The sequence below is a fragment of the Boleophthalmus pectinirostris genome, unplaced genomic scaffold (genome assembly GCF_026225935.1).
Source record: "Boleophthalmus pectinirostris isolate CB_2022bp ecotype Guang Dong unplaced genomic scaffold, ASM2622593v1 HiC_scaffold_8, whole genome shotgun sequence".
Lineage (NCBI taxonomy): Eukaryota > Metazoa > Chordata > Actinopteri > Gobiiformes > Gobiidae > Boleophthalmus > Boleophthalmus pectinirostris.
This window is the reverse complement of record NW_026571515.1, coordinates 12,639,110-12,656,012: the sequence shown is the minus strand read 5'-3', so window position 1 is coordinate 12,656,012 and position 16,903 is coordinate 12,639,110. Positions and strand designations below refer to the sequence as shown.

Here is a 16,903-nt window from a genome sequence, read left to right as displayed (position 1 = left end):
CAAATGATTCCACTGAAGGTGTGTTGAGTTTAAAAACACAGTGGAGCACTTCCTGTAATAACACATGACATCAGACGGTGGAACAGCGTTTTCTGTTTAGGAGAAGAACTATAAGATGCAAGGTTTGTGAGTTAGACTTGTCAATGAAACAAAGCACAATTTAAGGTATATTTTTAATGAGGAAAAAACATTATAACAGATCAGAAAACAAGGTAATATGGGACCTACTATTTTGGCCTGATTGAAAATGCTTCAGTCTTTGGAGCAACAACAACATGACTCCTTGCGCCCTCTGTGGTGTGACCTACGGCTACAAGAAATCTACAGTAAATCGTGTTAACTGGTTCTGCCCCGGGAAAGGACCGAAATGACTCAGCCTGATTTAAGTACCAAAGCATGTTCAGACTAAACCCTGCTCAATTTTATAGAAATAGTTTCCAAAAATGCATATTTCTTGTGTGAAATAGTCACAGAGGCTAGTCTAGCACAATTGCCTCACAGGAAGAAGGTTATGGGTTGGACTCCTGGGCCGTGGAGTTTGTATATTTTGTGTTAAGGTGGATTTCTTTTGTGCACTCTGGTTTCCCCCACACATCCACGTGCTTCAAGAAGCATGTAAAGTGCATTTCAAGTGCAAGGCATTATTATTATTATTATTATTATTATTATTATTATTATTATTATTATTAGTAGTAGTAGTAGTAGTAGTAGTAGTAGTAGTAGTAGTAGTAGTAGTAGTAGTAGTAGTAGTAGTAGTAGTAGTAGTAGTAGTAGTAGTAGTAGTAGTAGTAGTAGTAGTAGTAGTAGTAGCAGTAGTAGTAGTAGTAGTAGTAGTAGTAGTAGTAGTAGTAGTAGTAGTAGTAGTAGTAGTAGTAGTAGTAGTAGTAGTAGTAGTAGTAGTAGTAGTAGTAGTAGTAGTAGTAGTAGTAGTAGTAGTAGTAGTAGTAGTAGTAGTAGTAGTAGTAGTAGTAGTAGTAGTCAGTAGTAGTAGTAGTAGTAGTAGTAGTAGTAGTAGTAGTAGTAGTAGTAGTAGTAGTAGTAGTAGTAGTAGTAGTAGTAGTAGTAGTAGTAGTAGTAGTAGTAGTAGTAGTAGTAGTAGTAGTAGTAGTAGTAGTAGTAGTAGTAGTAGTAGTAGTAGTAGTAGTAGTAGTAGTAGTAGTAGTAGTAGTACAGTAGTAGTAGTAGTAGTAGTAGTAGTAGTAGCAGTAGTAGTAAGTAGTAGTAGTAGTAGTATAGTAGTAGTAGAGTAGTAGTCTAGTAGCTAGTCGTTTTAAAAAAGATTTTTTTTTGAATTTTTTTTTTTTTTTTTTTAGCGAGGTCATTCACATTTTCACTTGTATGTGTTCCAGTGAGAAATTTTAACGCTCCAAAAGTGTCCCGCATGCACATCGGAGGACACAACGACACCGCGAGCATGCTCAGTGTTTATGGAAGTCGCCTAAACTCTGGGCTTGTCTCCCAAAATACGGTCCAGTTCTTTGTAAAATGGACAGGTTATACATCCACGACCGCTTTGTTTGTTTGAGTCTTGAGCCACGCTTGGACATTTCTTTGTCAATCATTCAAAAAAAAAAAGCCCAGTTCCGATAAGACCCCTCCAATTTGGTCTGAATACAGCGATCCCCCCAAATATTAATTAACTCGCTAATCTCGCTTTCCCTCCATTAACTAGACTCCGAGCCTGACTTGTAGGAGGGATGAATGTGACCTGATCCATTCAGACTGAAGTCGCATGTCAAAAGATCGGATATGTATCGGTTTTAGGAGCACATATCCAAGTGGCCTGGGTCGCATTTGAAAAAAATTGATCTCTGTCATTCAAACTGTCATTAAAAGATCAGATACAGGTCACATAGGGGCCAAAAATTGTATTTAGGTCACTTCAGGCTGCAGTCTGAACGTATATGTCCTTGAGGATGGGTAACATGGAGAGAAAACATTTCCAGATGAGAATGAATCCAGTCAAGTGTATCTTAAATTAACCTAGAGGCTTGACAAAACTGCATTTCTAATTGTATTGCTGTGTTACCATTCCGCATGAACAATACACGCCCCACTTTGTGAATGGAAAAAAGCATTTACGGATGTTTTGATGCTTGGAAACACCTGAGGATGAGCTAAGAGAGTTGACAGATTTCTAACTCAGGTAAATGAGACTGAACTGTCGGCGCCAAAGCTGACATCTAGGAGTGCATTTTAAACCTAAGCTCACAACAACACCAAAAACAAAAGGTAAGGGTCAAAGGTCAGGCCTCTAATGTCCAGAAGGTGGATCTGCTTACTTCTCTGTGGACCCTGGCCACGCTTGGTTACCCCCGAGGCCTCTGAAACAGCCCCCCGTCCCATTCAGACGCACTGATAAATGTCCCGAGTGAAGGAGGTGCGGTTTGTCCGATGGGGCCCTTGTTTGGGGGAGGTCAACTGTGTGACACCCAAGGGAGACACCTTCCCATGCCAGGATGCCTCACGGGGTCAGAGCACCCAACCGGCATCGCGTTTCACCTGTCTGTCATCGCCAAAGCAAGGTTTACTCCCAAGTACCGGAAGAGTAGTGACTTGTAATTCCAAAATGATCTCTCTGTAGCTTTTATACAGAGGAAAATCAGTCTGGTCATCACCCTGCTCTGTTCATATGCACACCAAAATCTGATTATAATCTGATTTCTGGACATTCAAGATTACTTAAATGACATGTAAACTGCAAAATCTGTGATCAGAGGGACCATGATCAGAAAGAAATTAGACTTAGATTTACACTTAGACAAACTTCATTGATCCACAAGGGAAATAACTTGGACTTGGTAGCTCATTCACAATATATTATGATAACAAAAGAGTAAAAAATGCACGTGAAATTTCTCTCAGATCTGTGTATCTTTCGTTCGTTTGTTTTTCAAAATAAATCCTAAATAAAAAAACAAAACACAATTTTCTTCATTATTTGTCTCCAAAACCAAAATGAAAAAACAGATAACGATTCATTTTTTTCAGTTTTCGATTTTGTGATTAAATGAATAATGGAAAAAATTTCCGTTTTTGTGACTTAAACTACGATGCCTGAACCAGGATTGAACCAGGACTAAAACAAGACTGAACCAGGACTGAACCAGGACTAAAACAGGACTGAACCATGTCTAAACCAGGACTAAACCAGGACTATACCAGGACTAAACATGGACTAAACCACAATTAAACCGGTCTCATTCCTGGTCTCAACCCCAGTCTCAGTCCTGGTCTGGTCCTGGTGTCATTCCTGGTCCCAGTCCTGGTCTGGTCCTGGTCTGGTCCCGCTCTGGTCCCAGTCTCAGTCCCGGTCTGGTCCCAGTCTCAGTCCCAGTCTGGTCACAGTGTCAGTCCTGATCACCCTAGACCAGGGGAGGGCAAACTTTTTGGCTCGGGGGCCACATAGGGTTCTAAAATTTGACTGGAGGGCCGAACAGAAGATGGGACATGACGTGTTCAGAGCCCGGCTCCATTGCACTCGTATTTACTCTCATGTAGAACGTATTCTGCACTACGCGCTGCAACTTTAAACATGAAAAGTGAAATGAGGTCTGCCTCAAACCGAGGGCGTAGACGACACAGAGCCCATGCTAATGCGCAGTCTAATCAAACTTTTAGAACTTTTTAATACAGTGAATATGACATACATGACATTTCAAACAGACTTAGAGTGGAAACAGTGCAGGGTTATGTCTTGAACACTTCTACCTCATTCATGGTCCGAATACACCGCCCAAAATGATTCCTGTCAATACTTTCCCATAAAGCATTGCGGCCAACAGAAGACGCCACACCTCAATGTATATATAGTGCGCCATCTACCGAGAGACGCCGGAAATGCAAGAAAGATAAAACAGCAGTAAGGTTTATTTATTATAATTTGGTCAAGTTCTGTGGGTCAATTTGAATGGCTGCTTAAGGTCACCGGGCACTAAATAACTGGATACATTGTATTGTTGCTTGTAGCTGCCTCCAGTTGACGTAGTGTCACTCACTGGAACTTCAGCAGAAAAAATCCCATGGGCTGAGACAAGATTTTTCTCATAGAGGCAATGTAATCACAAACTGCTAGTGTTCATCTGACAGGTCATCTACAGCTTTCAAAAATATCGGATCTGTTGGTGATTTTTACCTATTTTTAGATCATAAACTTTTTCTCGCTCAAAATCCTTCAGTTGTCTTAAAAAAAACACTTTATATTCGTTAGCTCCTGCTCCGCTCTAGCTCTTCTCGCTCTGATTGGTCAAAACGATCACGTGATACACGAGCCCGCGCTCCGTGCGTGTGGTCGCGTGCATTCGCGTGTGCCCGTGGGAGAAAAGAGCACTACTGCGCATGCTCGGTCGGCCAACAGCCACCGGAAGCACCTAGCATTGCTAGGCTAATCTGGGATCATGCGCCATTGAGCTCTGCACATCAATTTGAACGGGCGGCCATTTTGGAACCTTGGGGGTTTCGCGCTGTCTCGTACGGCCCTTCCATTAGCATATATCACAGGGGCTCACATATTTCTGACTATATCACACATCAAGAAATTAACATGTACTATACATGATACACAATCACACGGAACAATTGTAGTGCTTTTACTCAATATTTCGTCTTCCATAAGATGATATAGAGTAGTACTGGAATTTATTTGTACACACTTAGGCCAGAATCAGTGCAGTCTTATGTCTTGAACACTTCTACCTCATTCATGGTCCGAATACAACCGCGTGAAAATGACTTTCCCATAAAGCATTGCGGCCAACAGAAGCCGCCGCACCTCAATGTATGTATAGTGCGCCGTCTACTGGGAAACGCCGGAAATGCAGGAAAAATAAAACATTAACAAGGTTTATTATTATTATTTATTCAAGTTTGCATATGGCCCCCGGGCCGTAGTTTGCCCATCCCTGCCCTAGACTCTATGTGGGCACACCTCCGGGCCCATCCCGACACTCAGTCCTAGTTTAGACCTGGTTTAGACCTGGTTTAGTCCTGATTTAGTCCAGCATTGCAGTTTAAGTCACAGAAATGGGAAACACAAAATCGAAAACTGAAAAAACAAATCGTTTTCCGTTTTTTTTTTTTTTTTTTTTTTCATTTTGGTTTTAGAGACAAATGATGAAGAAAATCGTTGTTTTTTTCATTTTCTTATTTTTGGTTTTATTTAGAAAAACAAATGAAAAAAATGATACACGGATTCATCCTCCCACTTACATCAACTGTAAATTAAAAAAACAGATGTCCCTTCCTGACAGTTGCTCTTTAAGTTACATGAGTCTTCACCTGCAGTATCTCTCCTCCCAAGTCATTAATTCCATTTTCAATACATCTAATTACAAACCGTTATTTCTGATCCCGGATAAACCCCGCGCACTTAGACATCACAGGTGCACGTTCTGATTTTGTTTTGATTGTCGGTGGCCGAGTCCTGACGCATCTTTACAAAAGTGATGACAAGACGAGGCGGGAGTGAGGGAGGGAGTGAGGGAATGAGAGGATGCTCTACTTTCTCCGGTCTGGGGCAGGTCTGCGCTTGTGCCGACCTGTGCGCCGTGAGTTTGAACGTGTGTGAAAACCGGGCATGTCCAATCACGTGCGGGACAGTTACTCGAAAGAAGCACAACATCCTCGGAGACGGTTGGGGTAGGGCCAATATGTGTCAAAATTATCTGAATGGTGAAATGGATAAAGCTACAGGACTGCTATATTGGGTGAAATGTTTAGGTTTGTTATTTTTGAGGGATATTTACAGTTTTATTTTGTTGCTTTGTTTTGTTTTTTCATTAAAATGTACATGGTAATTTAGTTTTTGGTTCTTAAACAGGAACATTTCAGGCAAACATCTTAGTGAATCCATCCGTCAGAAAAGTTAGGTGCATCTTTAAAGCCAAAAAAAAAAAAAAAAAAAAAAACTTGCCAGTGTCTTAAATGTTCCCTCTATCTGCAGGTTGAGTTTTTCTCATTGTCAGTTTATGGACAGGCCATGCCTCATGTAAAAGCTCACAACCTCCAGAATTCTATGGAGTAAGAAAGCTTTCAGAAATATTCATGTGCATAGGATAGAAATCCGGTCATATTTGTCTGTAGTTGAGCATAAAATAAATATTCATAAACTCTCAGTTTAGTCCAGTCGTACATAAAGTATGTATTGCGTGTATTTTATCCATCAGAATACGAATTGAAAGGTTGCGACGATCACGAAATGAAAATTTACGATTACACTTTTTTCAGTACAAATACGAATTCACAGACGTGACTTTACTGTCAAAAATACATCATCACTTCACAGGCATTATTTATTGAGCAGAAGAAACATTGATCGAGATGCTGGACTTTTGCGCTGGATACAGACTGAACCAGGACTGAACCAGGACTAAAACTGGACTAAAACAGGACTAAACGAGTTTACGAATATTTACTTTATACTCAACAACAGCCAAATATGCAAGGATTTCCCAAATATGCATGGATTTCTATCCTATGCACACGAATATTTCTGAAAGCTTTCTTACTCCATAGAATTCCCTCCCTGAGGTGCAAAGGCTGCACTAGCATCGACTCATGATGGTTGCAGGTTCTGGGGTTAAGGTAGTGACAATTCATGTCAAAGAGAGGCACTTGAGGTTTAAACTGACTAGATTTCAGCACTGAAACCCAAATGAGAAACTCATGTGAGGCTCATTCTGCTTTCTGATTTGTGTTTAGAGTCAAAACACCAAATAAATGGTACATCATGTGCAATGTTTTTGTGATTAAGAATAGTCAATAAATCAGTAAAAGCTATTTGGTTTGAACATGTTTATCTTAACAGGGTTCCCACAGTCATGGAAATCCTGGAAAAGTCATGGAAATTGAAAATGTAATTTTCCAGGCCTGGGAAAGTCATGGAATTTTAGCATCTCTTTCACACAACTACAGCGTTTTGTTAAATTATCATTAGGTTATTATGATTATTTCTGAATGTCTGCACCTTTTGTTTAAAAGAGATGACAATAAATGAACTGGCAGTATTTTGAATGTTAAAAAATTATAATACTAAGGTGATAAGGTGAGTGGAAAGGGTTAACATTTCATATTTAGCCCTAAAAGCCTGATCAGTTCTACAATTCTACTATTAAGTTGTGGAAAATTCACATTACGTCATGAAAAAGTCATGGAAAAATTTTTTGAAATTTTGTCAGTGAAAAAGAGTGGGAACCCTGTCTTAAATCTGGGGACACAGTTAGGCCATGTTTATCAAATTTCAAATCTAAATCTTACAAACAGTTCCTTTCATTTTAAGAAGTTTTAAAATGGTTAATCATGACAGTTGATTTTCATCTTAAAGATGAACTCTGCAACTTTTCTGGTGGACGGTCTGTAATCTGCTTTTCTCTGTGGCAGTTATTTCTTGCTTTGCCTGTAATGTTCTACAGTATGAGATCACAGTTATCTGTCAGCATGAAGACACACAGGTGATGTCAGGTCAAGATCTGTGGAGACGCGAACTTGTTTACAGAAGGAATTTGTATTTTTCAACAGATTTTAATGTCACCAGTAATAGATTAAATGCAAGATCTGTTTAATGCCATACTGTGGAACATTACAAGCAAAGCAATAACATCTCCATGGAGACAAGCAGTGACTGACCCTCTATCAGAAAAGTTACGTAGTGCATCTTTAATTTAACTCAACTTACAATATACTTGATGTTGAAAAACTGCAATATTGTTATCAGAGCATTTTTACATGTTGTACAATAATTTCCATTGGTTTCAGACCAAGAAACTTGATTTCATACTCTTCATACTCTTCATATATAAAAAAAAAATAAAAAAATAATAATAATAATAATATTTCTTAATTGTTATGGCATCCTTTGGACCACTGCTTGAAACCCATGAATAAAAGGGCCATGTTATGCCAACCTGACCATTTTTGTAAATTACAGAATTAACAGAATTCCCTCATTAAATAATATACCTTGATTTTTGTTTCATTCTTATATTTTGGAGTAATCCTGCATGTACAGTAGCCAGAACGCCTGCTCATGTCCAGTAACCAAGTAACCAGGCTGAATGCTGATTTAACCTTAATCCCAAAACATTGAACTTGATGAACAAACTGTTTATGTTGTTTATGTTAGAATGAGCCTCATGTGAGTTTCTCAGTTGGGTTGCCAAACTCAGTGTTGAAATCCAGTCACTTGTGCCTCTCTGACCTGAGTGGTCACTAGTGACTCACTGCATAAACCCCAGCACCTGCAGCCATCATGAACCAGGGCTAGTGAAGCCTCTGCAGCTCAGTGAGGGAATTCTGGAGTTTCTGAGTTTTCACATGAGACATGGGGCCTGTCCCGAGAATGTATGTAACCTGCACTCTTACTGTTTTAAAAAAGGTGCTACAATCAATGTGGATTGTCCTAAGATAGAGTACACACACAAGTTTGTCTCATTCTCAGTGCACGGACAGCATATCCTGCTGCTGCAGAGGCTGCACTAGCACTGCTTCATGACTGGCTGCAGGTGCTGGGGTTTAGGCAGGAACAATCAGAGGAAATCCTTTTAAACCAACTGGATTTCAGCACTGAAACTGGCAACTCAAATGAGAGACTCATGTGAGTCTCATTCTGCTTTCTGATTGGATAATCACCTTGTGAACAGAACACCAAATTATAACATAAATAAATGGAAAATCATGTCCAATGTTTTTGTAGTTAAAAATAAATCAGCTTTACAGTTGTCATCAGTAAGAGCTATATTTCATGTGAATATGTTCAGCATTTAAATGGGGACATAGATTGGTCAGTATTATGACATTTGAATGAACATTAAATAAAACACAAAATCTGGTCATTTCAAAATATACATAAGACACAAAAATTAGACCAACTAAATCATATCTGAAGAACTGATGCAAAATTCAAATCATTTCATATTATCAACATAAAGCTTTTGACATTTGTAGTCTTACTCACAGTGGGAAGAGTTACAAAAACCTTTGCTCCAGTAAGAGTGCTGTCATAAAAAATATTACGCAGGTAGAAGTAAAACTGCGCTGCTAGAAACCAACTCTGATATTTGTAAACAGAAAACCAAACCAAAACAAGCCCCTTACCGTCCACGTAGCAGACTTGGCCGTGCTGGACTGCTGGAAGGACACGTGGAAGGCGTGGGGCCCCGGGTAGTCGGTGTTGGACGGGATGGCCGGAGCCGGGGACAGGCCCTCGAAGGTGGAGTTGGGCTGGGAGTACGGCGAGGGGGTGGGCACCGCCGACGAGGACGCCTGCTCCGAACCGTACGGGCTGGCAGGGGCACCACGGCTCCCCAGGCTCTCCATGCTGCTACTCAGGAGGTTGTACTGGGACTGCAGAGAGAGAGAGAGGGAGAGGGGATGAGAGGAGAGAGGGAAGGAGGGAGGGAAAGCAGGAGAGAGAGGGAGGATACAGGTAAAGATAGGGGCTTTGAGAGGGATTTTAAGGCAGGTCGGATTACAAAAAGAGGTGAGGCGCTCTGGAGCAGTTAAGGATAGGTTTGTGGTGAAATGGTGGAGACAAAATTGGTGAACGCAACATCTATGACAAAAGCAGCAGAGAAATTATAGTGACTGTTTGGGCTGCAGCACTTAAAGACTCTGTACCTGATTTTTACAGTCTTAAAAAGTGTGAAAAGCAGAACTAGTTCATTTTAAAGGTGCATTGTGTAACTTTTCTTCAGATTTTTTCCATGGAGATTTCATTGCTTTGTCACAAACTTTCCAACTTTTTTTTTAAATCTTGCATTTATTCACTTACAGGTGTTTTTATGAGCAGGGTCGCCCTCTCCACAGATCTGACATGTAACTCGGCTTGGTGGTTTCCATGGAGATAAATATATTTAATGCAGTATTGTGGAGCATTCAGTACAAAGCAACAGCATCTCCATGAACACGAGAAGGCAACAGAAGATCCAGCAGAAAAGTAACACATTGCACCTTTTAAACTACTTGCTGTGACAATGACTGGCATGCTAATGCGCACTTCCTGATCATCGAACAAGAAAACGCTTTGTAATTACATTTCAGTATCATATTGTACTGGTAAACAGAGTATCACTGTTCATATTGGGACTGTAAAATCTTAGCCTGATTCATCAGCAGGTTTCACTTCATGGAAACTGTCTGACCTCGCAGCGTTAGGATTCGTTCGCTCGACGGTAGGCAGGTACTTTTTTTATTTAACCAATCTCTGCTGTTTGGTCTTGACGTCGGTAATCCGCCAATCCTATAGGAAGAAGGACAACAACGTCTTTCCCCTTGATAAAATTCACCAAACATTTTCCTTGTTCTGGCTTTAAATCCTCGATCTCGGGAATCGTTGTCAACATAGAATGTCTGTCTACGTCTACATCCATCTCGACCGCTTTGTTTACTGTTGTGCTGTACCATAAAAAGGACCCAGACAGGCGCTTGAATTTGACGTCATGGCTTCACAGCTCTTCTCTGATTGGTCTACAACTTCCGGGGTTCTTGCAAACCATCTAGTGCACAGGTGTCAAACATACGGCCCGGGGGCCAGATCCGGCCCTCCAAGACCTTTAATCTGGCCCTCGGCTGATTTTCTACTAAAATATTTTAATTATATTTTTTATTAAAATATTGTTAATTTTCTGTGGTGCTTATCATATCAGTGTCTCCAGCGTCTCTGTGCGTGGCCCCTCCCACCAGAGCAGCACAAATGAAGACTTGTCTCTTTCCAAACGCTCTTAAAGGACGATCGTTTTGACTGTTGACCGTGACACCCTCATCAGCAAAATGTCACAAATGAAAAAAGTGGAGCCGAGTGCAGGATTTTCCAAGAAAAATTAACTTATTCCTGTTTACATACAAGTTCATGTTAAAATATTGTGTTGAAATTGTATTTTTCTTAAAGTTTCAGGTTGTTCATAATATTATAATATTTTGCAAAACAAAGAGTTCATCAATTAAAAAAGATTTCTGTAATAGATTTGCGTTTCCCTGCTAAAATATTTGAACTTATTGTTATTTTTAAGGTATATATGCCATGAGTTTTCTGATCCGGCCCCTTTAGGATCAAAGTAGGTTGGATACGGCTCCCAGACCAAAATGAGTTTGACACCCCTGATCTGGTGTATTCCAATTCCTGACCTAGTCGCTGGAGAGAAATGAAATTGAGTGGAGACACTAGGTGGCTCCAGTCTGGCTAACATGTACATTTATATAATTATATCTTATTTCATACCAGTCTCTTGCTATTTCTGCTACTTATTAAGAATTTATTATTACCATTTATATATTTTTCTCTTTGTTATTATAATATATTGTGATGTGTGAGCTACTGTGTCAAAACTATTTGGAAATAAAGTTTGACAAAGGTTAAGTCTAAATACATATTACATTGGCTTAAGGGACTCTACCCAATTGTTTGCATGTATTTGAGTAAAATGAGTCTCATAGATATACTGTATAAGCATCTCTTGAGTTCAAATTGTCTACATCTAATTCTAAAGTGTTTTTATTGTGAGATAATCAGGAAATGCACTGTTAGTATGCTTGTTGTTAGTATAAGTGTAACAGCAAAACTCCGCTCTGGCCTCTGAAGTTTGCTAAAATTGCTTAAATGTCAAAAAAGAAATGTCATTTGTTTTGTTGACAATTTCCTAGGTGAGAACCTCAAGACCCCCTGCCTAAAACATTTGTGGTGGAAGGTCAGCCACTTGCTTATCGTCCTGGAGATGTGATTGCTTAGCCTGGAATGTCCCACAGTATTGCATTAACCTTCTATATCCATGGAAACAAGCATATCCATGGTGTCACAAGGCCAACTTACAGGTCAGATCAAAAGTTTTTTAAGGAATTTTAAAATACCTTTACTAATAAATAGCAATGATAAATATCAATTAAATGTGCTTGTTTCTATAGATATGGCATTGTTCTGCCTGAAATGTTCCACAGTATGACATTAAACAGCTCTATCTTACATTTATTCGATTACAGTTTTTTTTATAGATCAAAAATGCCAAGAAAAACAGGCATTCTGAGTTGCTTCTCCACAGATCTGACCTCTAACTTGGTCTGGTTTGGTCTCCAGGAAGATAGAAATGTTTTATGCCATACTGTGAAATATTCCAGACAAAGCAATAACATCTCCATGGAGAAAAGCATTTGACGGACCCTCCACTGTAAAAGTTACACAAAGCACATTTGATAAATGTAAATCATGTATCTTGTATTTGTTTTCTTCATTATTTCCAAAACTAAAATGAAAAACAAAAAACAGACAATGACTTGTTTTTTCACTTTTTGATTTTGTGTTTAAATCAATAATGGAAAACACAGATAACAGCTATTTCCCGTTTCCTGTGATGCCGGACTGACCAGGACTGAACCAGGACTAAAACAGGACTAAAACAGGACTGAACCAGGACTAAACCAAGACTAAACTGGACTAGGTCCTGATCTCAGTCCTGGCCACAGTCCTGGCCTGGTCCAAGTTTCAGTTCTGATCACCCAACAGTCTACGCGGGCACACCTCCAGTCCTGTCCTGAGACATCTTGGTTCAGTCCTAGTTCAGTCCTGGTTCAGTCCTGTTTCAGTCCTGTTTTAGTCCTGTTTCAGTCCTGGTTCAGTTCTGGTTCAGTCCTGGTTTAGTCCTGGTTCAGTCCTGGTTTAGACCTGGTGTAGTCCTGGTTCAGTCCTGGTTCAGTCCTGGTTTAGACCTGATTCAATCCTGGTTTAGATCTGGTTTAGTCCTGGTTCAGTCCTGGTTTAGTCCTGATTCAGTCCTGGTTTAGACCTGGTTTAGTCCTGGTTCAATCCTGGTTCAGTCCAGCATCACAGTTTAAGTCACGAAAACCGAAAAAACTAATCATTATGTGTTTTTTTTTTTTTTTTTTCCATTTTGGTTTTGGAGACAAATAATGAAGAAAATCGTTGTTTTTTTTTTTGTTTCTTATTTTTGGTTTTATCTTGAAAACCGAATGAACGAATGATACACGGACTGATGCTGGACTAAACCGGGACAAAACTGACCCGGGACCTCGCTTATCCTCAACTTTAATCACCGCTCTGACAACACGCCTCACACCGGCAGCTCCTCGGGGCAATACAAGTTGTAAAACATGGGACCTAATACTTCTTTGGCTAATTGCCCTCTCCTGCCCCCTCCTCGCCTGTCTGTTTTGGAGGAGGGGGCGGCGAAGGGGGCTGTTGGGTCTACTCAGGTGAGGGCAGGTGAGGGTAATGACTCCTGTCGCACCTGTCAGGAGTCAACCACGCATGAGGCAAAGACAGAAGCCACAGACAGACAGGTATGCATAGCTCCCAGTCATTTACGACACATGAAATTCTTTATTATACTGTGCGGTTTCGTTTTGGAGTTTTGTGTTAAATAATACACTATAAAATACATATACGTGAATAAAGATGGGCTGGAAAGTTCCGCAGTATTGCATTAAATGTCCCTGCAAAAGTAGGAGATGTTACTAGACTTTTTTTTTTTCATTTCAGTTTTATTTTTTCCACAATTTTAAATAATAATATCACAAAGGCACATATTTATACATATGTGTAAACCAGGACTAAACCAGGACTGAACAAGGATTGAACCAGGACTGAACAAGGACTGAACCAGGACTGAACCAGGACTAAACCAGGACTGAACCAAGACTAAACCAGGACTGAACCAGGACTGAACCAAAACTAAACCAGGTCTAAACCAGGATTGAACAAGGAGGACTAAACCAGGACTGAAATTAGGACTGAACCAGGATTGAACTATGTATAAAACTTGACTAAACCAGGTCTAAACCAGGACTAAACGAGGATTGTTAAATGATAATTTGGACATTTTAAACCAAAATATTGATCTAAAATGACTTAATAAAAGAAACGACTCTGCTGACTTCCAAACTGCACCCCGACAAACTAAAGCCAAGCTAAAATGACTTGAATCATGATTTGAGAAAATTTCACTTGACAAGTAAAATCTGGCAGGGCAATTTGACTTTTTGTACTTAAAATATGAAAATACATGTTGCTACACTTAAAAGAAGAAAAAGAACAACTTTTTGCACTTAAAATAAGATGTTGCTTGAATTAAGAAAAAAACACACTTATTCCATTGGCAGACCATTTTACATTTCAAGTTGAATCGACTCAGATGAAGTAAAATGTTCTTAATTTAAGTCATTTTAACTTAACTGGATATTGTTGTTTTTTTTTTTTTTTTTTCCTAGTGTGGTGTCCAATAGGAGTTGATGTAAACGTCATCACAGCAAAGGAAGCCAAATCCTACGTATATCACCGATTAGGAACGGTGAGTCGATCGTCAGTATTAAGCGATTAAAGATTGCTCAAACGTGCACAAATCACGCCAAATACAACAAAAAAACAACTACACCATGGTTAAAAGCTCTAAAAAGTCATTTGTGCATAACATGTCTGCTTTAAAAAACATTATTATGAGCGAGGTGAATTAAGTGTCTTGCTAAAGGACACAACAACAATACACAGCGGACATTATTTTATTTTAAAGGACCAGGACCAGACCAGGACCAGATCAGGACTAAGACTAGAACCAGACCAGGACTGAAACCGGGACCAGACTGGGTCTGAGACCGGGACCAGACCAGGACCAGACTGGAACTGAGACCAGGACTGAGACCAGGACCAGACCGGAACCGGGACCGGGACTGAGACCGGAACCAGACCAGGGCCAGACCAGGACTGAGAATGGGATTAGACCAGGACCAGACTGGGACCAGACCGTGACTAAGAACAGGACCAGACCATGACCATACCACGGCCAGACCAGGACTGAGACCGGGACCAGACCGGGACCGAGACCGGGACCAGACCGGGACCAGACCCGGACCAGACCCGGACCAGACCATGATTGAGACCAGGACTGAGACCGGAACCAGACCAGGACTGAGACCGGGACCAGACCAGGGCCAAACCGGGACTGAGAACGGGATCAGACCAGGACCAGACAGGGACCAGACCGGAACATTTACATTCTCCTTTTCTTTTTAAAATAAATGTTTAATAATATATATATATTTTTTTTCTTAAACATTGAATCCAGAACAAGCATAATATAAAATCATGAATAACATTTAAAATAAATAATGTCTCTATAGCTTATCAGTAGCCGATGGGCAGCTCTAATACATATTTGATATGATCTCGCGGGCCAAGAGTTTGACATGTTTGCATTAGAACATAGATCAGAAAATACTGTAATATGGGATCTTTACATTAACAATAGGAGTTTAAAGATATCCAAGTCTCACAATACGATATTGACACGGTATTTATATTTATTGCGATATTGTGGGAAAGCTCACGATAAAGTGGGGAGACTCACGATTAGGAATGTAACAATATTCCAAATCTCTCGGTACGATATTTTCACGATCTCACGGTATGATATTTTTTGCGATATTTTGTGGAGGCTAAACAACTAAAACTGTTAATATGCTACTTTTTCCTCTTAAAATACCTTGACAAGACTTAATCCAAAGACTTAAAAGTGCTTAGAACTGTTATTTCTTCTTGTAGTCTGCACTGAAATGGAGCAAAGGATCATGGTCTATGTAGTTCCCTCAGTCTTTTTTTTTTTTTTTTTTTAACCCATAACTCTTAATTTAAACAAATTAAACAAAGACACTTGTCCACTGGTCCACGATATTATTGTGAGAACTTTGATGATACGATATCACGATATTTCGGTTATTGTTACATCCCTCGTTAACGACACAGCAGCCAAAGAAAGTACTACTAATCAGCAGCTATACAAGTATTATTAAAGTATATTTTCTGCTAATTGAGTCACAACACTTTGACAGAAGGTGTATTTATCTCCATTAGTGGTCATGAGTGCACTCCTCCACCGTACACGTGCCAACTGCAATTATAATCCAAACTCCAGTCGGGGTGTAGAGTTATAAGCTGTAACTTGATTATCTAGTTACTGTTGACAAAGATGAAAAAATGGAGGAGTAACCTATTTTGGTCACAACTGCCCCGGGGCAAAGTGACAAGAGAAAGTCTGCCAATTCACACCAACAGTCTCACTCATTCACACGACATACTGTATTTACACTTAAAGGTGCACTGCGCAGCTTTTCTTTTTCACTTTTCTCCATGGAGATACTGCCTGGAATGCTCTGCACTATGGCATTACACGTATTTATCTCTACGGTGACACCACAGGGCCAGATCTGCGGAGAGGAGAGCCCACTCACAGTAAGGACTTCAAGTTTTAGGTCAATAAAAACCCATGTTATTTAGTAAATGCAAGCTGGATTAATACGATTAATGCCACACCGGGATATTTCAGACAAAGCAATAACATCGGCATGGAGACAAGCAGGTAGCGAACCCTCCACCGGAAAAGTTACACAGTGCGCCTTTAAATATAGACTGCAACTTTCTGAGGGATGGTGCATCAACTTCTTTCTCCATGGATGTTGCTGAGAAAGTTCCACAGTCAGGTATTAAGGTTATTTATCTCCATGGTGACAACTCTAGACCAAAATACATCTACTAATGCAATCATTTCTGTGGAAACCCGTTCACACTTCACAGTAAGAACTCAGGATTTTGAAGGAATTTTTTGCAATAACGTCTGTAATTGATTAATTGAATTTAAATAGATAGACAAATCATTTGTTCATTTGTTTTTCAAAATAAAACCAAAAATAAGAAAATGAAAAAAACAACAATTTTCTTAATTATTTGTCTCCAAAACCAAAATGAAAAAACAGATAATGATTTGTTTTTTTCAGTTTTCAATTTTGTGTTTAAATGAAGAATGGAAAAAACGGATAACAGACGTTTCCCGTTTCTGTGACTTAAACTGTGATGCCGGACTTTTGCGCCGCGTATGGACTGAACCAGGACTAAACTAGGACTAAAACAGGACTA

At 39.8% G+C, this 16,903-nt stretch overlaps 1 protein-coding gene across 2 annotated transcripts in view; it reads right to left on the bottom strand.

Moving 5' to 3' along the window:
* The window catches only part of tp73 (tumor protein p73), a 63,621-nt gene that overhangs the window by 29,766 nt on the left and 16,952 nt on the right, over nt 1–16,903 (bottom strand). For both annotated transcript variants that reach the window (XM_020933022.2, XM_055165710.1), the window contains exon 2: nt 9,091–9,339. In XM_020933022.2, coding sequence (XP_020788681.2) covers nt 9,091–9,339 — 249 coding nt within the window. The remainder of the gene's footprint in view (nt 1–9,090; nt 9,340–16,903) is intronic.